The sequence below is a fragment of the Salvelinus sp. IW2-2015 genome, linkage group LG25 (genome assembly GCF_002910315.2).
Source record: "Salvelinus sp. IW2-2015 linkage group LG25, ASM291031v2, whole genome shotgun sequence".
In the NCBI taxonomy this organism is placed as follows: domain Eukaryota; kingdom Metazoa; phylum Chordata; class Actinopteri; order Salmoniformes; family Salmonidae; genus Salvelinus; species Salvelinus sp. IW2-2015.
In genome coordinates this window covers 18,850,853-18,873,711 of record NC_036865.1, presented here as the reverse complement: position 1 = coordinate 18,873,711, position 22,859 = coordinate 18,850,853, and the positions used below count along the sequence as shown (strand labels likewise).

Here is a 22,859-nt window from a genome sequence, read left to right as displayed (position 1 = left end):
TGTTCCCTTCCCTGGTAACGGCTTCTCACACTAAGCTTCCTTTCCTTACATCATCTCTTTTCTATCTCTTCCCTCCATCCTCCCTCCATCACAGTATCCCATTGTCTCTGTGAGGATTTCACCATCTATCTCTCCTTCCACAGTAATTGAATGCTTGATCCATGCAACACGTCCTCCTGGTTCTCAATGAGCCCCTCTCTCCTCCGTCCATCCCCATATGGACACTAAGAGGGTAGCCAATTCTCATAGACATTTATTACAGGCCATTTCTCCACACAGACGAATCTACAGTGGACTTCTCAAAACAGATGATGTCATTAATCAAAACCAAATGCAGTACTGAGTGTGACCGTTAGAGGGAGTAGTGGAAATATGATACTGGTAGTGGATAATTAATTGATGCTGATGATTGTAGAATGTAGATAGCATTGATAAACAGATGCACATGTAGACAAATCAAATTAAAATAAAATAAAATGTTATTTGTCACATGCTTCATAAACAACAGGTGTAGACTAACATTGAAATGCTTACTGACGGGCCCTTCCCAACAATGCAGAGAGATAAAAATGAGAAGTAACAAGGAATAAATACACAATTCGAGAGGAGAGGTGTTCATATCCAGGTCAAAGGTGGTTGTCAGTCTTCATGGGACACAGCTTACCGGATCCCATTTTCATAGCTGTCAGAGAGAGAAAGAAGCATTTGCTATAATCAATTGTTGTAATCAAAGCATTTGCTGTAATCAAATTTAGTTAAATTAAAGACGAAACAGATGACTCACTAGGATTTAAGGGTAATGGCCAAGTTATCGTTGCTCATTGTGTATTTATTATTACTTGTATTATTACGTGTTATTGGGAAGGGCCCGTAAGTACTCATTCCACTGTTAGTCTACACTTGTTGTTTACGAAGAATGTGACAAATACAATTTGATTTGATAATGTTGCATAGTTTAGATAGTGAAGTTAAGGGACCCACACATGAAGCTGTGGAACCAGACCTCTGAGCGATCCACCAGACAGGAGATCCATTCATGCAGGGTCACCTTACTGTTCTTGTTATGGTCACACGACCTGTATGCAGAGAATAAACATACACAATACCACATAAAAGATTACTGTAGCTCTGTTGGAATAACATTTATAGATCACTTTGACACCTTTTGGAAACGGAAGATGCTCTACAGGAATGGCGGAGTCCATCCAAATCATCTTGACCCCTGGAATCTGTCCACACATTTCAAGGCTGCGTTGAGACAATGACTTATCAATGACCCAAGCCCAGCTCAGATAATCCCTACCATTGTGTCGTTGTTGTAATGCTGCAGCAAATGTACATTATCCCAGCGGTGTTGGCAGTCACAATGTAAGTAACCTAATTTATGTCCCTCTAACTCCCCTGAATGCCTCTGTCGATCCTACAGCTATTGTATACAGTAATCGTGTGCCTATGAACCAGAGTTATACTGTTAGCACTGAGGAGGTTTGCCCCACTGTGCAGCTCACCCTGCACTATCAGCTCAAACATAAATAACATTTACATTTACATTACATTTAAGTCATTTAGCAGACGCTCTTATCCAGAGCGACTTACAAATTGGTGCATTCACCTTATGATATCCAGTGGAACAACCACTTTTACAATGTGCATCTAACTGTCTTTCTAAGGGGGGGGGGGTAGAAGGATTACTTTATTTCCTATCCAGAGTATTCCTTAAAGAGGTGGGTTTCAGGTGTCTCCGGAGTGGTGATTGACTCCGCTGACCTGGCGTCGTGAGGGAGTGTTGTTCCACCATTGGGTGCCAGAGCAGCGAACAGTTTTGACTGGGCTGGAGGGAACTGTACTTCCTCAGAGGTAGGGAGGCGAGCAGCCAGAGGTGGATGAACGCAAGATCCTTGTTTGGGTGTAGGCCTGATCAGAGCCTGAAGGTACCGAGGTGCCGTTCCCCTCACAGCTCCGTAGGCAAGCACCATGGTCTTGTAACGGATGCGAGCTTCAACTGGAAGCCAGTGGAGAGAGCGGGAGGAGCGGGGTGACGTGAGAGAATTGGGAAAGTTGAACACCAGACGGGCTGCGGCGTTCTGGATGAGTTGTAGGGGTTTAATGGCACAGGCAGGGAGCCCAGCCAACAGCGAGTTGCAGTAATCCAGACGGAGATGACAAGTGCCTGGATAGGACCTGCGCCGCATCCTGCGTGGAGGCAGGGTCGTACTCTGCGAATGTTGTAGAGCATGAACCTACAGGAACGGGTCACCGCCTTGATGTTAGTTGAGAACGACAGGGTGTTGTCCAGGGATTCAGCCAAGGTTCTTAGCACTCTGGTGAGGAGGACACAATCGGAGTTGTTCAACCGTGAATGGCGAGATCAGGAACGGGCAGTTCCTTGCCCGGGAGGAAGACACTCGTCTTGCGAGGTTCAGCTTGAGGTGGTGATCGTCATACCACACTTGATATGTTGCCAGCATGCAGAGCATGCGATTTGCACCACTCTGGTTATCACGAGGGGGGAAAAGGAGAAGATTAATTGTGTGTCCGTCTGCATATCAAGTGATTAGGAAAGGACCTGTGAGGATATGACAAGAAGCCAAGTGACTTGGTGTATACGAGAGATAGGCAGGGCCTAGACAGAGCCTTAGGGGGACACCAGTGGTGAGAGCACGTGGTGCAGAAAGAAGTTTCCGCCACGCCACCTTAGGAGAGCGACCTGTCAGGTAGGACGCAATCCAAGCGTGGGCCGCGCCGGAGATGCCCAGCTCGGAGAGGGTGGAGAAGAGGATTGATGGTTCACAGTATTCAAAGGCAGCCGATAGGTCAGAAGGATGAGAGCAGAGGAGAGAGAGAGTTAGCTTTAGCAGTGCGGAGCGCCTCAGCACAGAGAAGAGCAGTCTCAGTTGAATGACTTAGTCTTGTGACCTGACTGATTTGGATCAAGAGGTCTCTCGGAGGAGATAGCAGGAGAGTCTGGCCAAGGACGGACGTTCAAGAGTTTTGGGAGAGAAAAAAAGAAGGGATCTGGGTCTGTGTTGTGACATCGGAGGCGGATCGATTTGAGTAGGTTTTTCGAAAGGCGGTTGCTAACTCTCGCCTCTCTTGAAGACGGAAGGGACGCTAGCAGCGGCAAGGACATGAGTGATATGAGCGAGGTGAAGGTTAAGGCGAGAAAGGTCTCCGGAAATGGTTGGAGAAGAGAGGAGGGGATAGGGTCAAGCGGGCAGGTTGTTGGGCGGCCGGCCGTCACAAGACGCGAGATTTCATCTGGAGAGAGAGGGGAGAAAGAGGTCAAAGCACAGGGTAGGGCAGTGTGAGCAGAACCAGCGGTGTCCTAATAATCCAGATAGAATCAGGAATTCCCCAGGGCAGCTGTCTAGGCTCTGTACATTTTTCAATATTTACTTATAACATTGAGTAAAGCCAGTGTTTCTATATATGCGGATGACTCTATACTTTACACGTCAGCTACCACAGCGAGTGAATTTACTGCAACACTTAACAAAGAGGTGCAGTCAGTTTCAGAATGGGTGGCAAAAAATAAGTTATATATTTCAAAAACTAAAAGCATTCCATTTTGAAAAACAATTTACCAAACCCTAAACGTCAACTAAATCTTGCAATGAATACTGTGGAAATTAAGCAAGTTGAGGTGACTAAACTGCTTGGAGTAAACCTGGATTGTAAACAATCATGGTCAAAACATGTTGATGAAACAGTAGCTAAGATGGGGAGAAGTCTGTCCATAATAAAGCATTGCTCTGCCTTCTTAACAACACTATCAACAAGACAGGTCCTACAGGCCCTAGTTTTGTCGCACCTGGACTACTGTCCAGTTGTGTGGTCAGGTGCCACAAAGAGGGACTTAGGAAAATTACAATTGGCTCTGCAGTATAGAAAATGCTGTCATAATGCTGTGCTGATAAACATTTACAATACATGTTTAACTTAATTTAAGATGGCTCTTAAATATACACAGTGACCTAACATTAATAACATGCATGTCAATCTCTTATGGCTCAAAGTGGAAGAAATATTGACTTCATCACTGCTTGTTTTTGTAAAAAGTATTAACATGCTGAATGCACCGAGGTGTCTGTTTAAACTACTAGCACACAGCTCAGACACCCATGCATATCCCACAAGACATACCACCAGAGGTCTCTTCACAATCCCAAAGTCCAGAACAGACTATGGGAGGCACACAGTACTACATAGAGCCATGGCTGCATGGAACTCTATTCCACATCAGGTAACTGATGCAAGCAATAGAATCAGATTTCAAAAACAGATAAAAATACACAGTGGACAGCGGGGACTGTGAAGAGACGCTCACACAGGCACAGACACACGCATACACATGATAACACACACACTCTACACACACGCACACATGGATTTTGTATTGTAGATATGCGGTAGTAGAGTAGTGGCCTGAAGGCACACACTTAATATGTTGTGAAAAGTGGTATGAAATGTAATGTATATAACTGCCTTTATGTTGCTGCACCCCAGGAAGAGTAGCTGCTGCCTTAGATCCTTAATAAATACAAATACACACAAACAAACATTTTATACTATTGCAAATAACAACAACAACGAACACACAAACAACACACACACACACACACACACACACACACACACACACACACACACACACACACACGCATGCATGCACACACGCAGACACACACACAAACACAAAGGACTTATGCAAACAAACACATCTGCATACAATATGAACAGACTGACATTTGTCTTCACCCACAAAGAAACATTATCTTTGAAGGGTACCGTTTCCATTTGTGCTAATCCACACACAGCGGGAAGCACAGTGGGTAATAAACATTATCATTGCTGGGAATAGGTTGACATTGAGCCAGCCAGCCCCACTCCCACAAAACCTGTCACTGCAGACTGGCAACACACACCAGCTTTACGACTGAGGTGGGAGATGGGTGGAGAGAGAGAGGATAGACTTAGTAGGGAGGAAAGAGAGGGATGAGGACATGGGGTATGGAGGAGGGAGTGTTAGAGGGATGGATGAGATAGAGAGGAGAGTGTGATGAGTGGGGAGGTGGGTTGGCTGAGTAGTAGAGGGAGAGGGGGGGCTCACAGGAAGGGGGTTGACACAGAGGATGTCTGCTGAGGATGGGGTGCAGAGAGAACATGCGGATGGGAGGTGCAACATGGAATGGGGGCGATTGACATTTTAATCCTTTACACTAAGGAAATCATTTGACCTTCTCTTTACAAATAGGTCATTGCCCCCAATTTCACATTTTTCCATACCGTTCTCAAATTATCAGTTGAATTTGAATTAATTTCCTGTATTGACTGAGATTAAAGGATGTTGACAGTTGGCAACTGATAATGGGATTTGGACATGTCATCATTTGTATGTGGTGCATAGAGGACAAGAAAGATTAAGTGTAAGTGTGTATTCAGAGTGGGGCTCACTGGAAGAAGGAGGTAGCACAGTGCTCTAGAGGCATTCTTTTGTAGCGTAGCTTCCTCAGGTCTCTCCGGCTCAGCTTTCCATCCTTGTTCTTGTCCAGCAGGCCAAACCTCCGCTATACAATTCAGGAGAGAGAGGAGACATCGAAGCAGAGGAATATTGAATGACAACAATGAGCTATTCACCCCAGCACTCCTAATGCCAATTTACCTAAAAGGAGGATGGACAGAGTCTAGAGAGGGAGGAAGGAGGACAAAGCTGGGTTAAAGATGTGGTTAGTTGAATAGATAAAGGGAGGGCTAGAGGTCAGGAAGGCAGGAATGAGGATATAATATTACCACCCAGTTATCTTTCTTATTGAATCATTTAGTGATTATTGACAGTCTATTTATACTGGGGTTCCTGAATGCTCCCTCATTCTGAGTAGTGGAAGACCACACAATAAGCTACACAGGAGCTTTTTAACCTTAAATGACATCTGCTCCTGGTAACTGTAACAATTTCACACCACAACACAAATCAAAGTGCTCTTCATGCTCCTCAAGTTAGTTCATGATAAGTGTAATTAGGTGCGGTAGATCTTGCGGACACTGCAGCCCTACAGGACCAGAGTAGCCCAGCCCTATTCCTCTGTCTTGTCTGTTACCTGGGCTAGTTGGGAGCGCTGGGCGTGGCTCAGGCAGCTCTGAGGCGGGGCGTAGGGTGCGTAGGACTCTCCCATGCGACTCAATAGGAGGAACCAGTCCATGAGGCGGTATGGGAACTGGCCATACTCCTCCTCTGTACAGTTTGCCTTGGAAACTTGGAAACAAATATAATCAAGCATGAAGTGGAACCTGGTCTTGAAGAAGACTTATTATGTAGGTATAGTACTGCAGTACTGTGTGTGTTTGTGAGTCCTACCCAGACAAGGCCCTTTATGAGCCAGTCCAATGTGACGTCTCTTGCGGCAGGCTTCTCTATGCAGCAGACACTCGTTCCCATAGGTCTTTCCCAGAACACTGCACACTGGTGCCCCCTGCCTGCACACATAGGTCATTACAAGCACAATGACACTGTAGTGCAAGGCACCTTTCTTTATCACTTGAATACAACTTAATTACGTTTGTGGTGTGGCCCTACCGTGGGCAGGTCTTAGGACACACACACTTTGGGAAGAGGACTCCGTTGTCCTGCACCACCTGGCACCAGGAGCCCATTGGACTGTGACACTTCAGAAGCTCACATAGTAGGACTTGCATATGGATAGATGGAGAAATGGAGAGGGAGGGAGGAAGGGAGGGAGGTGGAAGAGACTTCATGCTTTGAACATAAAATCAGTCGATACAGAACTACAATGGGGTTATTTGCAGTCTAAACAAACAAGGTCAATGTGTTTTAAACATCAAATTTCACTATAAATGTGTGCAAATGTTAAAAGATATGTTTATTTGGGCGAATTAAAACCATTTACTTGTGTTACAAAAGGTTAATAAAAGAGAAAGTGTTACTGCTTGACAGACAGTGCCTCTTTGCTAACATTACCAATTTGGCGCTTTTAGGGTTAATGATGGCAGACTTACAGTTGAAGTCGGAAGTTTACATACACTTAGGTTGGTGTCATTAAGACTCGTTTTTCAACCACATCATAAACTATAGTTTTGGTAAGTCGGTTAGAACATGCATGACACAAGTAATTTTTCCAACAATTGTTTACAGACAGATTATTTCACTGTATCACAATTCCATTGGGTCAGAAGTTTACATACACTAAGTTGACTGTGCCTTTAATAAACAGCTTGGAAAATTCCAGAAAATCATGTTATGGCTTTAGAAGCTGATATAATTTGAGTCATTGGAGGTGTACCTGTGAATGTATTTCAATGCCTACCTTCAAACTCAGTGCCTCTTTGCTTGACAACATGGGAAAAAAGAAAAAAAATCAGCCAAGACCTTTGTAGACCACCACCAGTCAGGTTTATCATTGGGAGCAATTTCCAAATGCCTGAAGGTACCACGTTCATCTGTACAAACAATAGTACGCAAGTATAAACACCATGGGACTACGCAGCCGTCATACTGCTCAGGAAGGAAACGCGTTCTGTCTCCTAGAGATTAACGTACTTTGGTGCAAAAAGTGCAAATCAATCCCAGAACAACAGCAAAGGACCTTGTGAAGATGTTGGATTAAACAGGTACAAAAGTATCTATATCCACAGTAAAACGAGTCCTATATCGACATAACCTGAAAGGCCGCTCAGCAAGGAAGAAGCCACTGCTGCTGGGGACAAAGATTGTACTTTTTGGAGAAATGTCCTCTGGTCTGATGAAACCAAAATAGAACTGTTTGGCCATAATGACCATTGTTATGTTTGGAGGAAAAAGGGGAGGCTTGCAAGCCGAAGAACACCATCCCAACCGTGAAGCACGGGGGTGGCAGCATCATGTTGTGGGGGTGCTTTGCTGCAGGAGGGACTGGTGCACTTCACAAAATAGATGGCATCATGAGGGAGGAAAATTATGTGAATTTATTGAAGCAACATCTCAAGACATCAGTCAGGAAGTTAAAGCTTGGTCGCAAATGGGTCTTCCAAATGGACAATGACCCCAAGCATACTTCCAAAGTTGTGGCAAAATGGCTTAAGGACAACACAGTCAAGGTATTGGAGTGGCCAGCACAAAGCCCAGACTTCAATCCTATAGAAAATGTGTGGGCAGAACTGAAAAAGCATGTGCGAGCAAGGAGGCCTACAAACCTGACTCAGTTACACCAGCTCTGTCAGGAGGAATGAGCCAAAATTCACACAACTTATTGTGGGAAGCTTGTGGAAGGCCACTCAAAACGTTTGACCCAAGTTAAACAATTCAAAGGCAATGCTACCAAATACTAATTGAGTGTATGTAAACTTCTGACCCACCTGGAATGTGATTAAATAAATAAAAGCTGAAATAAATCATTCTCTCTACTATTATTCCGACATTTCACATTCTTAAAATAAAGTGTTGATCCTAACTGACCTAAGACAGGGAATTTTTACTCTGATTAAATGTCAGGAATTGTGAAAAACTGAGTTTAAATGTATTTGCCAAAGGTGTATGTAAACTTTCAACTTCAACTGTATCTCACCTGGGTCCACTCTACCCAGATATGGTCTCAGACTGCTCTCAGCCTGCCATTGTTTGCGCTGGGCTCTGCCTCCCTGAAACACATAGAATTCGGCAGCAAAAAGAGACAGACCAGTCTGTTATCAGTTTGTAACATGGAATAAACCTTGAACATGTGTTTGTCTTTTAATGCTGTGTTCTTTTGAAAATGCTGTACTAGTACAGCATATATTTTGACACTATATAAACGAGTCATCCCGCAGTGTTTGTGATTATACCCTGATGAAGACAGCTTGGCTGTCGAAACGTTGGATATTACATTTTTGCATCTGAGCTCCTAGAGTGTGCGGCTCTCCTTTATTTTTAAGTGTTCTACTCCGCTAGCCAGCACCTCGCCTAAATAGGTGTGCGTTTCTTCTTCTTCTAGAAGTGCCTATCCACTCAACATGAGTAGACAACTTAACTGCTCTGTTTTGTATACAGACTTTTGTGTTGAATTATATTTTGGGTGGTTGGGTTCTCAGACAAATAGAGGCCAAGCAACAGTCAGAACCTCTCCCAAATTTTCAGATTTATCTTCAACCATGATAAATCTGTACATGCCTGACAGTCTGCCACTGATAGCAAATAATTTCAAGCCAATTCAAGTCCTTTCACTGTTCATATTGAAGCTATGTTAATCGATGACTTGTCTCCTCTATAACCTCTGTAGTGTATGAAACCCTGACTGGCATAGAACAGCCCCCACTGCAAGGGGGGATGCTCCAAACCCCCCAAATCCCCACTATCCTCAATCCACTACTATGGTCTTTGTAGTCTGAGCCAGACCCACATCTGCCCTGAATGCACCTGATGAGAAACAGGTGCATTCCCACTGGGCACACACTGGTTGAATCAACATTGTTTCCACGTCATTTCAATGAAATTACGTTGAAATAATGTGGAATGCACGTTGACGTCTGTGCCCAGTGGGTTGTGACCCAAAATACTGGGGCCTCAGCTCCTTTAGCTCCTTCAGCTCCCAAAGCCCAATTGTTTCATTAGTCCATTGTTGATATAGTCCCAAAATGTTTTGCATGTCAGCAATTAAGTTTTCAAGATATATCACTTTCAAAATACAGAAATACTGCTGGCATGATGCATTTAGCATCATATGATTTCTGTATTTTGAAAGTGATATATCTTGAAAACTTGATTGCTGACATGCAAAATATATTTTTACTATATTAACATTGGACTAATTACACAAATACCAAAAGCTAGTTTTGGGTGGAGTTTTCCTTTAACATGAATTTATTGCCTAACAACTCCAACTAAAATCCATCTCAATAACAAACAGAGGAATGTTGATTTATCTCCAACTCATTCCAACATGTGGGAAAATTTCTCAATGTGTATGCTACATGAAAGGTTGTCCTATTTCAGTAAAGACCTACTATTTTTCCTTCAGTTGTTTTGACATACCAAGTGATTTCCTCAGCTATACACACACTTTTACCAGGTGCCTGGCTGGATATAAAAGTATGCGTTGACGTCTATGAACATTCTTCAAGGTATAAAAGTCCCAACTTTCCGTCCTACTTGGGACGTATTTAACGAGATCAAAAATGTAGAACGTTGCAGATAGATATATAATGAATAGAGCTGACAACATTCACTATTCGACATGACAGACCATAGACTGTGACAGACAAACAATTATATCTGTTCTACAATCTTCTGTAACATTTCTGTCTGAACCTTCTGTAACATTGCACTCTCCCGAACAGGTCCCAGCCTCCTAATGTAATGAGGAGAAAGGTTATACTCACCATGGCCAGGTCAGGGTGAAAAGCCAGGGCCAGCAGGTAGAGCAGGTTCATAGTCAGGCTGAACGCGAGAGAAGAGAGTTGCTAACAGTCCTGCAGGACAAATAAACCAAACATAACTATTTCAGTGACATGGCCAATTTATGTATACTACTTGTTTATCAAATGAATTAAATAAAACAATTTCCTTTCATATGATTCACTGTAAAATAACCCTTACGGAAGAGTGAAAGAGAAATATAACTTTGAGATTGTCAATATATGCTTGGACAACATACACATATTTTCTTATTTGGTGTAATTTCCCTCCATTATTCACCAGTCATTCCAATAATCCAGAAAAAAACAATGAGGCTCAGTCAAAAGAAAGCAATAATTTCCAATTACTGTGCTGTAGGAGACAGATTGAGTTACATGGACAGGAGGACATTAGCCATCAACAGAGGAAGTCATTATATGGAACAAGTCATTTTCCCAGACAGCTTCAGAAATCTTACCAGAGTTTCGCTTGCTTCTATCCTCTATTGCTATTCCGCTTGCTGTTCTGCGTCTTGCCAGCTACATATCTTTCCCTCTCCTTTACACCCGTTCCTTAAAGGTATCTGTTTTTAAGTTCTGCTGCCTAAACTTTCTCCCTCCTTTTATTTGATCTCCTATTCTTACAATCCTGCCTTATCTGCCCCTCCTCTCCCCTCTTTTCTACCTCCTCCTCTTAATCTTCAGTTCACAATAGCCCCCTGTTTATAGGCCACATCAGCAGACCAAAATACTCAGAGAAAATATGCACCTTCAGTCAGTCAATCAGTCAATCAATCAATTAGATGAAAACAGAAAATGCAATTCAGACAGACAGTAGGTGTTGTGAGAGTGTTTATTAGGGGGTTTGATTTGACTTATGATGTAAAGAGAGCGAGAGAGAGATGTATTGGCTGAATCCATGTGTGCTCTGGCCTGTAAATGTATGTGTCTGTGATGGACTGCCAGCCTCAATGAGAACCAGTTCCTCTTTCCTAATAGCCGCGGGAAGTAAAGGTGCTGAGAGTGCTGCAGCAAAAACCAGAAAAATCTGAAGAATAAAACAATTACTAGTATTAGCGGACCGTGATACTGTAGCCGTCTGATACAACAGGTGTAGTAGACAAACAGCGAAATGCTTACACTTCCCAACAATGCAGAGAAAGAAAACAGAGAAATAATAGAAAAGTAATAACACGTAATAATAAATACAATACACAATGAGTAACAATAACTTTGGTATATACAGGGGGTACTAGTATCGAGTCTATGTGTAGGGGTACGAGGTAATTGATGTAGATATGCACAGTTGGAGTCAGAAGTTTACATACACCTTAGCCAAATTCATTTAAACTCAGTTTTTTACAATTGCTAACATTTAATCCTATTTAAAAATCCCTGTCTTAGGTCAGTTAGGATCACCACTTTATTTTAAGAATGTGAAATGTTGGAATAATAGTAGAGAGAATGATTTATTTCAGCTTTTATTTCTTTCATCACATTCCCAGTGGGTCAGAGGTTTACATACACTCAATAAGTATTTGGTAGCATTGCCTTTAAATTGTTTAACTTGGGTCAAACATTTCGGGTAGCCTTCCACAAGCTTCCCACAATAAGGTGGGTGAATTTTGGCCCATTCCTCCTGACAGAGCTGGTGTAACTGAGTCAGGTTTGTAGGCCTCCTTGCTCGCACACGCTTTTTCAGTTCTGCCCACACATTTTCTATAGGGTTGAGGTCAGGGCTTTGTGATGGCCACTCCAATACCTTGACTGTGTTGTCCTTAAGCCATTTTGCCACAACTTTGGAAGTATGCTTGGGGTATTTGTCCAGTTGGAAGAACCATTTGCGACCAAGCTTTAACTTCCTGACTGATGTCTTGAGATGTTGCTTCAATAAATTCACATAATTTTCATGCCTCATGATGCCATCTATTTTGTGAAGTACACCAGTCCCTCCTGCAGCAAAGCACCCCCACAACATGATGCTGCCACCCCCGTGCTTCACGGTTTGGATGGTGTTCTTCGGCTTGCAAGCCTTCCCCATTTTCCTCCAAACATAACAATGGTCATTATGGCCAAACAGTTCTATTTTTGTTTCATCAGACCAGAGGAAATTTCTCCAAAAAGTACGATCTTTGTCCCCATGTGCAGTTGCAAACCGTAGTCTGGCTTTTTTTATGTCGGTTTTGGAGCAGTGGCTTCTTCCTTGCTGAGCGGCCTTTCAGGTTATGTCGATATAGGACTCGTTTTACTGTGGATATAGATACTTTTGTACCTGTTTAATCCAGCATCTTCACAAGGTACTTTGCTGTTGTTCTGGGATTGATTTTCACTTTTCGCACCAAAATACGTTCATCTCTAGGAGACAGAACGCGTCTCCTTCTTGAGCGGTATGATGGCTGTGTGGTCCCATGGTGTTTAAACTTGCGTACTATTGTTTGTACAGATGAACGTGGTACCTTCAGGCGTTTGGAAATTGCTCCCAAGGATGAACCAGACTTATGGAGGTCTACACTTATTTTTCTGAGGCCTTGGCTGATTTCTTTGGATTTTCCCATGATGTCAAGCAAAGAGGCACTGAGTTTGAAGGTAGGCCTTGAAATACATCCACAGGTACACCTCCAATTGACTCAAATAATGTCAATTAGCTTATCAGAAGCTTCTAAAGCTGTGACATAATTTTCTGGAATTTTCCAAGATGTTTATTAAAGACACAGTCAACTTAGTGTATGTAAACTTCTGACCCACTGGAATTGTGATACAGTGAATTATAAATTAAATAATTTGTCTGTAAACAATTGTTGGAAAAATACTTGTGTCATGCACAAAGTAGATGTCCTAACCGACTTTCCAAAACTATAGTTTATTAACAAGACATTTGTGGAGTGGTTGAAAAACGAGTTTTAATGACTCCAACCTAAGTGTATGTAAACTTCCGACTTCAACTGTACATACAACTAGGAATAGAATGACTAGGCAACAGGATAGATAATAAACAGTAGCAGCAGCATATGTGAGGAGTCAAAAAAGTTAGTGCAAATAGGGTCAATGCAGATACTCCAAGAAGCTATTTGGTTAACTATTTAACTAACTATTTAGCAGTCTTATGGCTTGAGGGTAGAAACTGTTCAGGGTCCTGTTGGTTCCAGACTTGGTGCATCGGTACAGCTTGCTGTGCGGCAGCAGAGAGTACAGTCTATGATTTGGGTGGCTGGAGTCTTTTCATTTTAGGGCCTTCCTCTGACAGCTCCTGGTATAGAGGTCCTGGGAGTGTTGTAATCACAATGGACAAACATATGATGCCCCTAGCAATTGCTTTTCTCAGTTTTCAGAGAAACTTCTAGGTATGAACATCCAATATTTTCCTCAGTCCTTATAAAGGGACACACTTTACACAGTTTGTTGGGGGCTGAAGATAGTGAGATGGGGAGATGACTGACTGACTAGGGGGCGATGTCAGGAGAAGCTTAACACTGTCACCTAGTGGTCATTGTGATGCATGACCACTATACAGATTTTATTAGACATATCATTACATGAATAACTTGGTTTATTGTACTGTACATGATCCCACAACAGAACCTCAATTTTTATGATTGTATTTTCTATTTGAATGTAAGTTCTTCCCTTCGTTTATTGGTTGTAAACGTTTAGACCAGAGAGCTCTCAGGTTTCTCACTAGATTAAAATGTCATGAAGAGAAGCTTCCCTTCACATGGATGATCATCAAAGGGGATTTGAGAGGTAACTGCTAAGAGTGGAACGAAAACATGCACTTTTATCCCTCTGATAATTGTTCAGTGTACGTGTATTGATGTGAGAAGAGAAGGAGTCATATACTGTGTATGTGTGTGTGTGTGTCTGTGTGTGCGAGTGAGAGAGAGCGAGCTAGAGAGAAAGAGAGAAGGTGGGGGGTGGGGACCATGGTAGGGACGTATACAGGAACGTTTGAGATTATTTATGTGCAGAAATGATCCAACCCCCTATTTTCATTATGTTTTTTATGCAAATGTTTTACATACCTTACTCTCTGATAACACATGTGCCTGCCTTACTGTATATCCCATACGTGCGTAAAAGCTCATACTAGTGAGCGTGCACATTTACACTGAGGGCAGGATGAAAATATGACAGCTAACGTCAGTGTCAACAGCGCTAATGAGAATGACTGAGGTCGAAGCTTGGGAAGGCAGAAAAACATGAATCATGACTCCTGTCGATCACGTGGACTAGTTATTCAAATTGGGAAAGATATGCAACATTTCTAACGGCTTTTACTTTTGTTATCGAACCGTCCAAATGGGGGTTCTACTAAAATGAAATAATTTGCATCACTTGTTATCTCACACATTGAGATTAGAGATGTTGCCAAGCCATAGAGTACCACAACATGAGTCATAATTTTTTAAATATTTTTTAAATTTAACTAGGCAAGTCAGTTAAGAACAAATTCTTAATTACAATGACAGCCTACCTGGGAACACTGCCTTGTTCAGGGGCAAAATTACACATTTTTACCCTGTCAGCTTGGGGATTTGATCCAGATACCTTTTGGTTACTGGCCCAACACTCTAACCACTAGGCTACCTGCCACCCAAAATATTGCCCATGAATAATATTACTCTGAGTATTTTGGTAATAATATTTTGGTAATAATACTCATAATACTCATAAAACCTAGTGGTCAAACAGGGAAATGGTTCCAATCATTTTACCACACTCATTTTTCCCATAGGGGATTTTAGAAACACTAAAATAAGGGCTGTGTTTTGTGTAGACTTACCCTGGCGTGATATTTTGATAACCGTGTGAATCTCTCTATGACAAGGTGACTTTTATCAATATATTCACCTGTATTTACCCCCCAAAAATGAAAAGCTGATTAGCTGCTAATGTGGCTATCATTAAGAACTACAAATGCCATGATGATCGGTTGGAGACTGCTGAATCAAGGCAAAGGTTAGAATCTCTGGATTAATTATCTAATGTTAGCTAAATGTAGTAATGAATAAATTGGCAACATTTCTTCAAATGGACAATTCTGTAAACTGTTTTGTTCAAATTTTACATTCACACAATACCTGTTAGCAAAGGTGTCAGCTAGAGATCATGTGCAGGAGCTTGCAGGGATTTGTAGTTTTGCATGTCTACTTTGATATCAATTAGCATTTTCAAATCTGAGAGTAAATAGAGCTGAGTATATTGATAAAAGTAATCTTGTCCAAGGGAGAAGTACATGGTTATCAAAACGTCATGCCATGGTAAGCCTACACGAAACACAGACATTATTTTAAGTGTTTCTGAAATATCTTATGGGAAAAATTAAAGATGGAAAAACGATTGGAACCATTTCCCTGTTTGACTGCTAGGTTTTATGGGTATTATGACACCTCCGCCGCGGGACTCTATTGAGGTCCAGGTGACGTCTGAACGCTCCGCCCATCGAGTAGAAGAGGATGCTGGAATGATAAAGCATCATGCATCTAATCTCCTTTGAGAATTCCGCTGAACTGTTTTCTGATGGACGTTTGAATTATTTGACGGCACGGACACGTGGATATGTATGACTGTTGCTACCGAACATCATTCGACGTTATCATTACATTGTATCGGTGTTGACAAGATAATGCTGTAGTTTGCGTTTGTCATGACTAAAGTGCAACTAACCTCGTCCCCAGGCTATTGCGCCGAAAAGCGGAAGTGTCTGGGGACGAGATTATAGCGAAACCTGGGGTTATTTCCAAGGTTCTTTACATTAGGCATATTTCAATAATTGAATTGTAACCACATTTCAACGTCAAGACTCAAGATAATGTTTTCTCGAACAACAAGAATAGTTTAGAAGGCTTTAGTGAGAAAATGCGGTTTAATTCTCTTTCTGCCATTTTTTGTTGTTGCGTTTTCCACTTATTGTTCAAATTCTAAAGAAAACTGTTCTTACATAGAGAAACAAACTTGGCGATGGTGATACCAAGAGGATAACTTCAACTTCAGGACAGCCACTGCCTTCATCTGACACTTGCCTTCCTTGGACCGTGGACCCTAGTAAACCTGACTGAATAACTTCATAATTCTGTTCTTCCAGGTAGGAGTCCATTTTACTTTAAAAAAAAGTTTATCACTATACTAATTCAAAATGTACCATTTGTCTACTACTCTGTAGTACTTTTCTGATAACCACAATAACATGTAAATAACACAAGTCATTACTCAGGGTAATCATTTGAGTCCTTCTGTAGAAGAGTAAGGAATATAAAGTACAATACATGGATTACTTGTAAATTAATTTATGTAATATTTTCTAGAATGGGCATAGAATCAGAACTTGACTCATTGCAATGGCTCAAATGGTTGTTCACTGTCTCTCATCACTGTTGTGTTTAGTCACTGGTATATTTAAGTAATAAGCATGAGGGGGTACAGGTATATGGCCAATATACCATGGCTAAGGGCTGTTCTTATGCACGCAACACAAAGTGCCTGGATACAGCCCTTAGCTGTGGTATATTGGCCGTATACCATAAACCCCCTAGGTGCCTTATTGCTCTTATAAACTGGTTGCTAATGTAATTAGAACAGTACAAATATGTTTTGTCATACTTGTGGTATATACCACGACTTTCAGCTAATTAGCATTCATTGCTCAAACCACCCAGTTTATTATTAGGCAATAAGGCCAGAGGAGGTGTGGTATATGGCCAGTATACCACGGCTAAGGGCTGTTCTTATGTATGACGCAACGTGGAGTGCCTGGATACAGCCCTTAGCCATGCATGGTATATTAGCCATATATCACAAACCCCCAAGGTGCCTTATTGCTATTATAAACTGGTTAACAACATAATTAGAGTAGTAAAAATAAATGTTTGGTCATACTCGTGGTATACAGTCTGATATACCACAGCTGTCAGCCAATCAGCATTCAGGGCTCGAACCACCCAGTATATAATTAGAGGTAGTCTTCTGGGTCGTGCCATGATTCATAACTCATGTCAACCTAGTGTGCTCTCTCATCCATCCAGAGGTGGGCCATTCTAAATTAAAAATAATTCCACCTATAGGCTAAATGTAAAGACCAGATTCAATTAAGAATAGTCCGATGGGTGAGAATATTATCAAGTGCTTGTCAAATTGTGAATGAGAGACTGATAAAATTGCGCCGTAGAAGAAGGCAGATGTTTTACGTGTCCCCAACCGATTGTGTTTTTTTATTCGTTTATTTGGGATGTTTGTAACTTATTTTTTTACTTATTTTGTACATAATGTTGCCGCTACCGTCTCTTATGACCGAAAATAACTAATGGAGGGACTGCGATTACTCACCATGGACTGGCAGAATCCTTTTTTTCCTTTAACGAGTCTGACAAGCCCGACTCGAATGATATACTACTTTCTCGGCAACAGGCCCAGAGGGCAGGCTGCCTTCTGAGAATTCGTAGGCGATCGAATAAACCCCCACTTCCTTCCATTCTGCTGGCAAACGTGCAATCTTTGGAGAATAAAATCGATGACCTATGCGGAAGATTAAACTACCAACGGGACATTCAAAACTGTAATATCTTATGCTTCACGGAGTCATGGCTGAACAGCTACACTATCAACATACAGCTGGCTGGTTGTACGCTGTACCTGCAGGATAGAACAGCGGCGTCTGATAAGACAAGAGGCGGCGGACTATGTATTTTTGTAAATAACAACTGGTGCACAATATCTAAGGAAGTCTCGAGCTATTGCTCGCCTGAGGTAGAGTATCTCATGATAAACTGTAGACCACACTATCTACCTAGAGAGTTTTCATCTGTATTTTTCGTAGCTGTTTACATACCACCACAGTCAGAGGCTGGCACTAACACAGCACTGAATGAGCTGTATTCCGCCATAAGCAAACAAGATGACGCTCACCCAGAGGCGGCGCTCCCTCCAGTTGGAAAATCTGACCATAATTCTATCCTCCTGCTTACAAGCAAAAATTTAAGCAGGAAGCACCAGTGACTAGATCAATAAAAAAGTGGTCGGATGAAGCAGATGCTAAGCTACAGGACTGTTTTGCTTGCACAGACTGGAATATGTTCTGGGATTCCTCCGATGGCATTGAGGGGTACACCACATCAGTCATTGGCTTCATCAATAAGTGCATTGATGATGTTGTCGCCACAGCGACCATACGTACATACCCCAACCAGAAGCCATGGATTACAGGCAACATCCACACTGAGCTAAAGGCTAAAGCTGCAGCTTTCAAGGAGCAGGACTCGTACCCGGAATCTTATAAGAAATCCCACTATGCCCTCCGACGAACCATCAAACAGGCAAAGTGTCAATAAAGGACTAAGATCGAATCGTACTACACCGACTCTGATGCTCGTCGGATGTGGCAGGGCTTGCAAACCATGACAGACTATGAGGGGAAGCACAGCCGAGAGCTGCCCAGTGACACAAGCCTACCAGACGAGCTAAACTACTATGCTCGCTTCGAGGCAAATGGCACTGACACATGCATGAGAGCACCAGCTGTTCCGGAAGACTGTGTGATCATGCTCTCCGCAGCCAATGTGAGTAAGACCTTTAAAGAGGTCAGCATTCACAAGGATTACCAGGACGTGTACTGCGAGCATGAGCTGACCAACTGGCCACTGACATTTTCAACCTCTCCCTGTCCAAGTCTGTAATACCAACGTTTTAATCAGACCACCATAGTGCCTGTGCCCAAGAACACTAAGGTAACCTGCCTAAATGACTACTGACCCATAGCACTCACATCTGTAGCCATGAAGTGCTTTGAAAGGCTGGTCATGGCTCACATCACACCATTATCCCAGTAACCCTAGACCCACTCCAATTTGCATACCGCCCCAACAGATCCACAGATGCAATCTCTATTGCATTCCACACTGCCCTTTCCCACCTGGACTAAAGGAACACCTATGTGAGAATGCTATTCATTGACTACAGCTCAGCGTTAAACACCATAGTGCCCTCAAAGCTCATCACTAAGCTAAGGACCCTGGGACTAAACACCTCCCTCTGCAACTGGATTCAGGACTTCCTGACGGGCCGCCCCCAGGTGGTAAGGGTAGGTAACAACACATCCGCCACACTGATCCTCAACACTGGAGCTCCTCAGGGGTGCGTGCTCAGTCCCGTCCTGTGCTCCCTGTTCACTCATGACTGCATGGCCAGGCACGACTCCAATACCATCATTAAGTTTGCCGATGACACAACAGTGGTAGTCCTGATCACAGACAACGATGAGACAGGCTATAGGCAGGAGGTCAGAGACTTGACCGTGTGGTGCCAGGACAACAACCTCTCCCTCAATGTGATCAAGACAAAGGAAATGATTGTGGACTACAGGACGGTGCTGCATTGGAGCAGGTTGAGAGCTTCAAGTTCCTTGGTGTCCACATCACCAACAAACTAACATGGTCCAAGTACACCAAGACAGTCATGAAGAGGGCACGACAAAACCTATTCCCCCTCAGGAGACTGAAAAGATTTGGCATGGGTCCTCAGAAACTTTTGAGGATCTATAGCTGCACCATCGAGAGCATCCTGACTGGTTGCATCACTGCCTGGTATGGCAACTGCTCGGCCTCCGACCGCAAGGTGCTACAGAGGGTAGTGCGAACGGCTCAGTACATCACTGGGGCCAATCTTCCTGCCATCCAGGACCTCTATACCAGGCGGTGTCAGAGGAAGGCCCTGAAAAATGTCAAAGCCTCCAGCCACCCTAGTCATAGACTGTTCTCTCTGTTACCGCACGGCAAGCGGTACCGGAGCATCAAGTCTAGGTCAAGAGGCTTCTAAACAGCTTCTATCCCCCCAAGTCATAAGACTCCTGAACACCTAATCAAATGGCTACCCAGACTATTTGCATTGCCCCCCCCCCCCTCTTTTAAACCGCTGCTACGCTCTGTTGTTATCATCAATGCATAGTCACTTCAATAACTCTACCTACGTGTACATATTACCTCAACTAACCGGTGCCCCCGCACATTGACTCTGTACCGGTACCCCCCTGTATATAGTCTCGCTATTGTTATTTTACTGCTGTACTTTAATTACTTGTTACTTTTATTTTTTATACTTATCTGTATTTTTTTAAACTGCACTGTTGTTTATGGGCTCGTAAGTAAGCATTTCACTGTAAAGTCTACACCTGTTGTATTCGGCGCATGTGACTAATACAATTTGATTTGATGAAGTCTGTGCAGCGGTGGTGGCCGGTGCCTTTTAAGATGATTTTCTTTATGAGCATGGCCTTATTTCTATCACAGCGTATTGGATGACTGTCATTCATATTCCATTCACCCTTCTCAATGTAACATCAATAGGTTTAGGATCTTACATGTTCCTCAAATTTTCCCTGTACCCATCATGAGGTTGCTACAACCTAGCCTATTAATTAAAGTTAACAATGTAGGTGCAAAGGTCAAGAGAATTTTGAGTTATCAAGGTGACAGACAGTGACATGTTCAATACTGCTTTGCACACGCTTGCCTGCATCTAGCTAATCTAGGACGTAATCATTAGTCCAACAGTTGCAAATGAGAGTTTCTATTAGACAAATTCAGGTATGTTTATCCCTTTTTCACTCCGGTTGCTTCCGTTTAAGAAATGTTTTTCGTTGATCACACGTAAACAGTTCACTTTCATAGCAGCCACATAAAAACAGCACAATCACTTTCCTCATTGTTTATATAATTCCTTCTCACAACTATCTACACATTCTCCTCCTTTCACCTTTTCCCTTCGCATGTGGACTTCAGTACACAAAAAATCCGCTATCTTTGACCAGGCGAAAAAACAACTTTCCAAGCCAAACCTTCATATCATGACCGCTAAGAGCTACACACAGCCTACATAGTTGTCACATCATAGTCAACTAGAACTAATGTGTTAGTAAACCCGCTACAATCATGCAGTACAGTGTACAGTAAGAAACAGTTTTTCAGTTACACCTGTGGGCCCCTTTGGCAATACATTTATATAACCAAAAGCTTACCTTGACTTGGAAGAGTTCCAGTGTTGGATAGCCATAGCCAGCTAGCTAACATAGCATTACTCTCTGTTTGAGTTGGGTGTTTGAGTAGGCTAAACTTGCTAGCTGCAAAAGAAATTTAGCAGTTACACTGGTGGGACCCAGTGGCAATACATTTATAAAACCAAAAGCTTACCTTGACTTGGAAGAGTTCCAGTGTTGGATAGCCACAGCCAGCTAGCTAACATAGTATCCCTCTCTGTTTGAGCTGGGTGTTTGAGTAGACTAAACTAGCTAGCTGAATTGGCTAGCTAAGTGAAAGTACAAATAAATAAAAATAATACATCCAAATATAGCTCTTTCTCTCTTGCTTCTCCTTAACTTAGGAAGAAGTCAATTTGTTCAAACGTATTATTTTTAATTTTTATATATTTTTTAAATTTTACCCCCTTTTCCCCAATTTTCGTGGTATCCAATCGCTCAGTAATTACTATCTTTCTCATCGCTACAACTCCGTACGGGCTCGGAGGAGACGAAGGTCGAAAGCCATGCGTCCTCCAAGCACAACCCAACCAAGCGCGCACTGCTTCTTAACACAGCGCGCCTCCAACCCGGAACCAGCCGCACCAAATGTGTCGGAGGAAACACGGTGCACCTGGCCCCTTGGTTAGCGCGCACTGCGCCCGGCCCGCCACAGGAGTCGCTGGAGCCGGATGAGACAAAGATATCCCTACCCGGCCAAACCCTCCCTAACCCGGACGACGCGGCCATTGGCGTCGCCCACGGACCTCCCGGTCGCCGGCCGCTGTGACAGAGCCAAATAAAAAAATGTGATTACTTGAATATATTTAGTATAGTGTTTATCTAAAAATAATAACTTTTTTATGTTTAACTTTTTATTTTATGAATTTCACTAAGAAGTCCTCCCCTTACTCCTCGAGAGCCTCCACTGGTGTTCAGGCTGCACAAGAAACAGAAGCAAGAGCTCATCTGTCTTTCATGCAACTTTTTTTCAAATCATCACTCGTCGCATTATGCACCAGGCACTGGGCGACGTCAATCAAACTATCGTTGCAACTATAGGGGTGCTGTTCCTTCCGCACGTGTTGGTTTAAGAGTGGGTAGCATTATTATTGGGATCGTTTCTTCCCATGAATTAAAACTTGGCCTCGTGCTAAATTGCGTTGATCTATTATCCTTACATGTATTTATGAAGTCATATTCATGTTATGCTAATTGGGGCGAATAGCTAGATATGGAAGACACTTATCCTGTAGTGTCTATCCTTAGAATGCCGAAGTGTGCGGACAGATGTGGGCTGTGAACTTGTTCTCTCGGTGAGTTTCGCCGTGACAAAATCTAGTGCCAGACAGAGTTCCTTCTAGGCAGGCACTTCATACAGGGTTCATATTTCAAAATTTGGTTACCTTAAGGCTGATCGTCCGGCGTCTGTTTAATAACTCGTGGCCACAGGTTCATCCCATAAAAGAGAACTCACACTGACCTACGTCTTCCTACT

At 42.7% G+C, this 22,859-nt stretch overlaps 1 protein-coding gene across 1 annotated transcript; it reads right to left on the bottom strand.

The window, feature by feature from the left end:
• Positions 1 to 235: 235 nt before the first annotated feature.
• Positions 236 to 10,970, bottom strand: LOC111951759 (SPARC-like). The gene is made up of 9 exons (XM_023969958.2): positions 10,842 to 10,970; positions 10,348 to 10,437; positions 8,559 to 8,631; positions 6,575 to 6,686; positions 6,356 to 6,474; positions 6,099 to 6,253; positions 5,455 to 5,567; positions 982 to 1,076; positions 236 to 682 (listed from the first exon to the last, which is right to left on the bottom strand). The coding sequence occupies exons 2-9, from the start codon at positions 10,396 to 10,398 to the stop codon at positions 627 to 629; spliced, it is 774 nt and encodes a 257-aa protein (XP_023825726.1). The 5' UTR covers positions 10,399 to 10,437; positions 10,842 to 10,970; the 3' UTR covers positions 236 to 626.
• Positions 10,971 to 22,859: the final 11,889 nt, after the last annotated feature.

What these genes read in the sequence shown, in the direction of transcription:
- LOC111951759 (XM_023969958.2), bottom strand. Translation starts at nt 10,398, where the DNA reads ATGAACCTGCTCTACCTGCTGGCCCTGGCTTTTCACCCTGACCTGGCC. An exon ending in TTCACCCTGACCTGGCCATG is followed by an intron (nt 8,632 to 10,347) that starts GTGAGTATAACC and finishes TATGTGTTTCAG; the next exon opens with GGAGGCAGAGCCCAGCGCAA. An exon ending in TGTCCTAAGACCTGCCCACG is followed by an intron (nt 6,475 to 6,574) that starts GTAGGGCCACAC and finishes CTATGTGTGCAG; the next exon opens with GCAGGGGGCACCAGTGTGCA.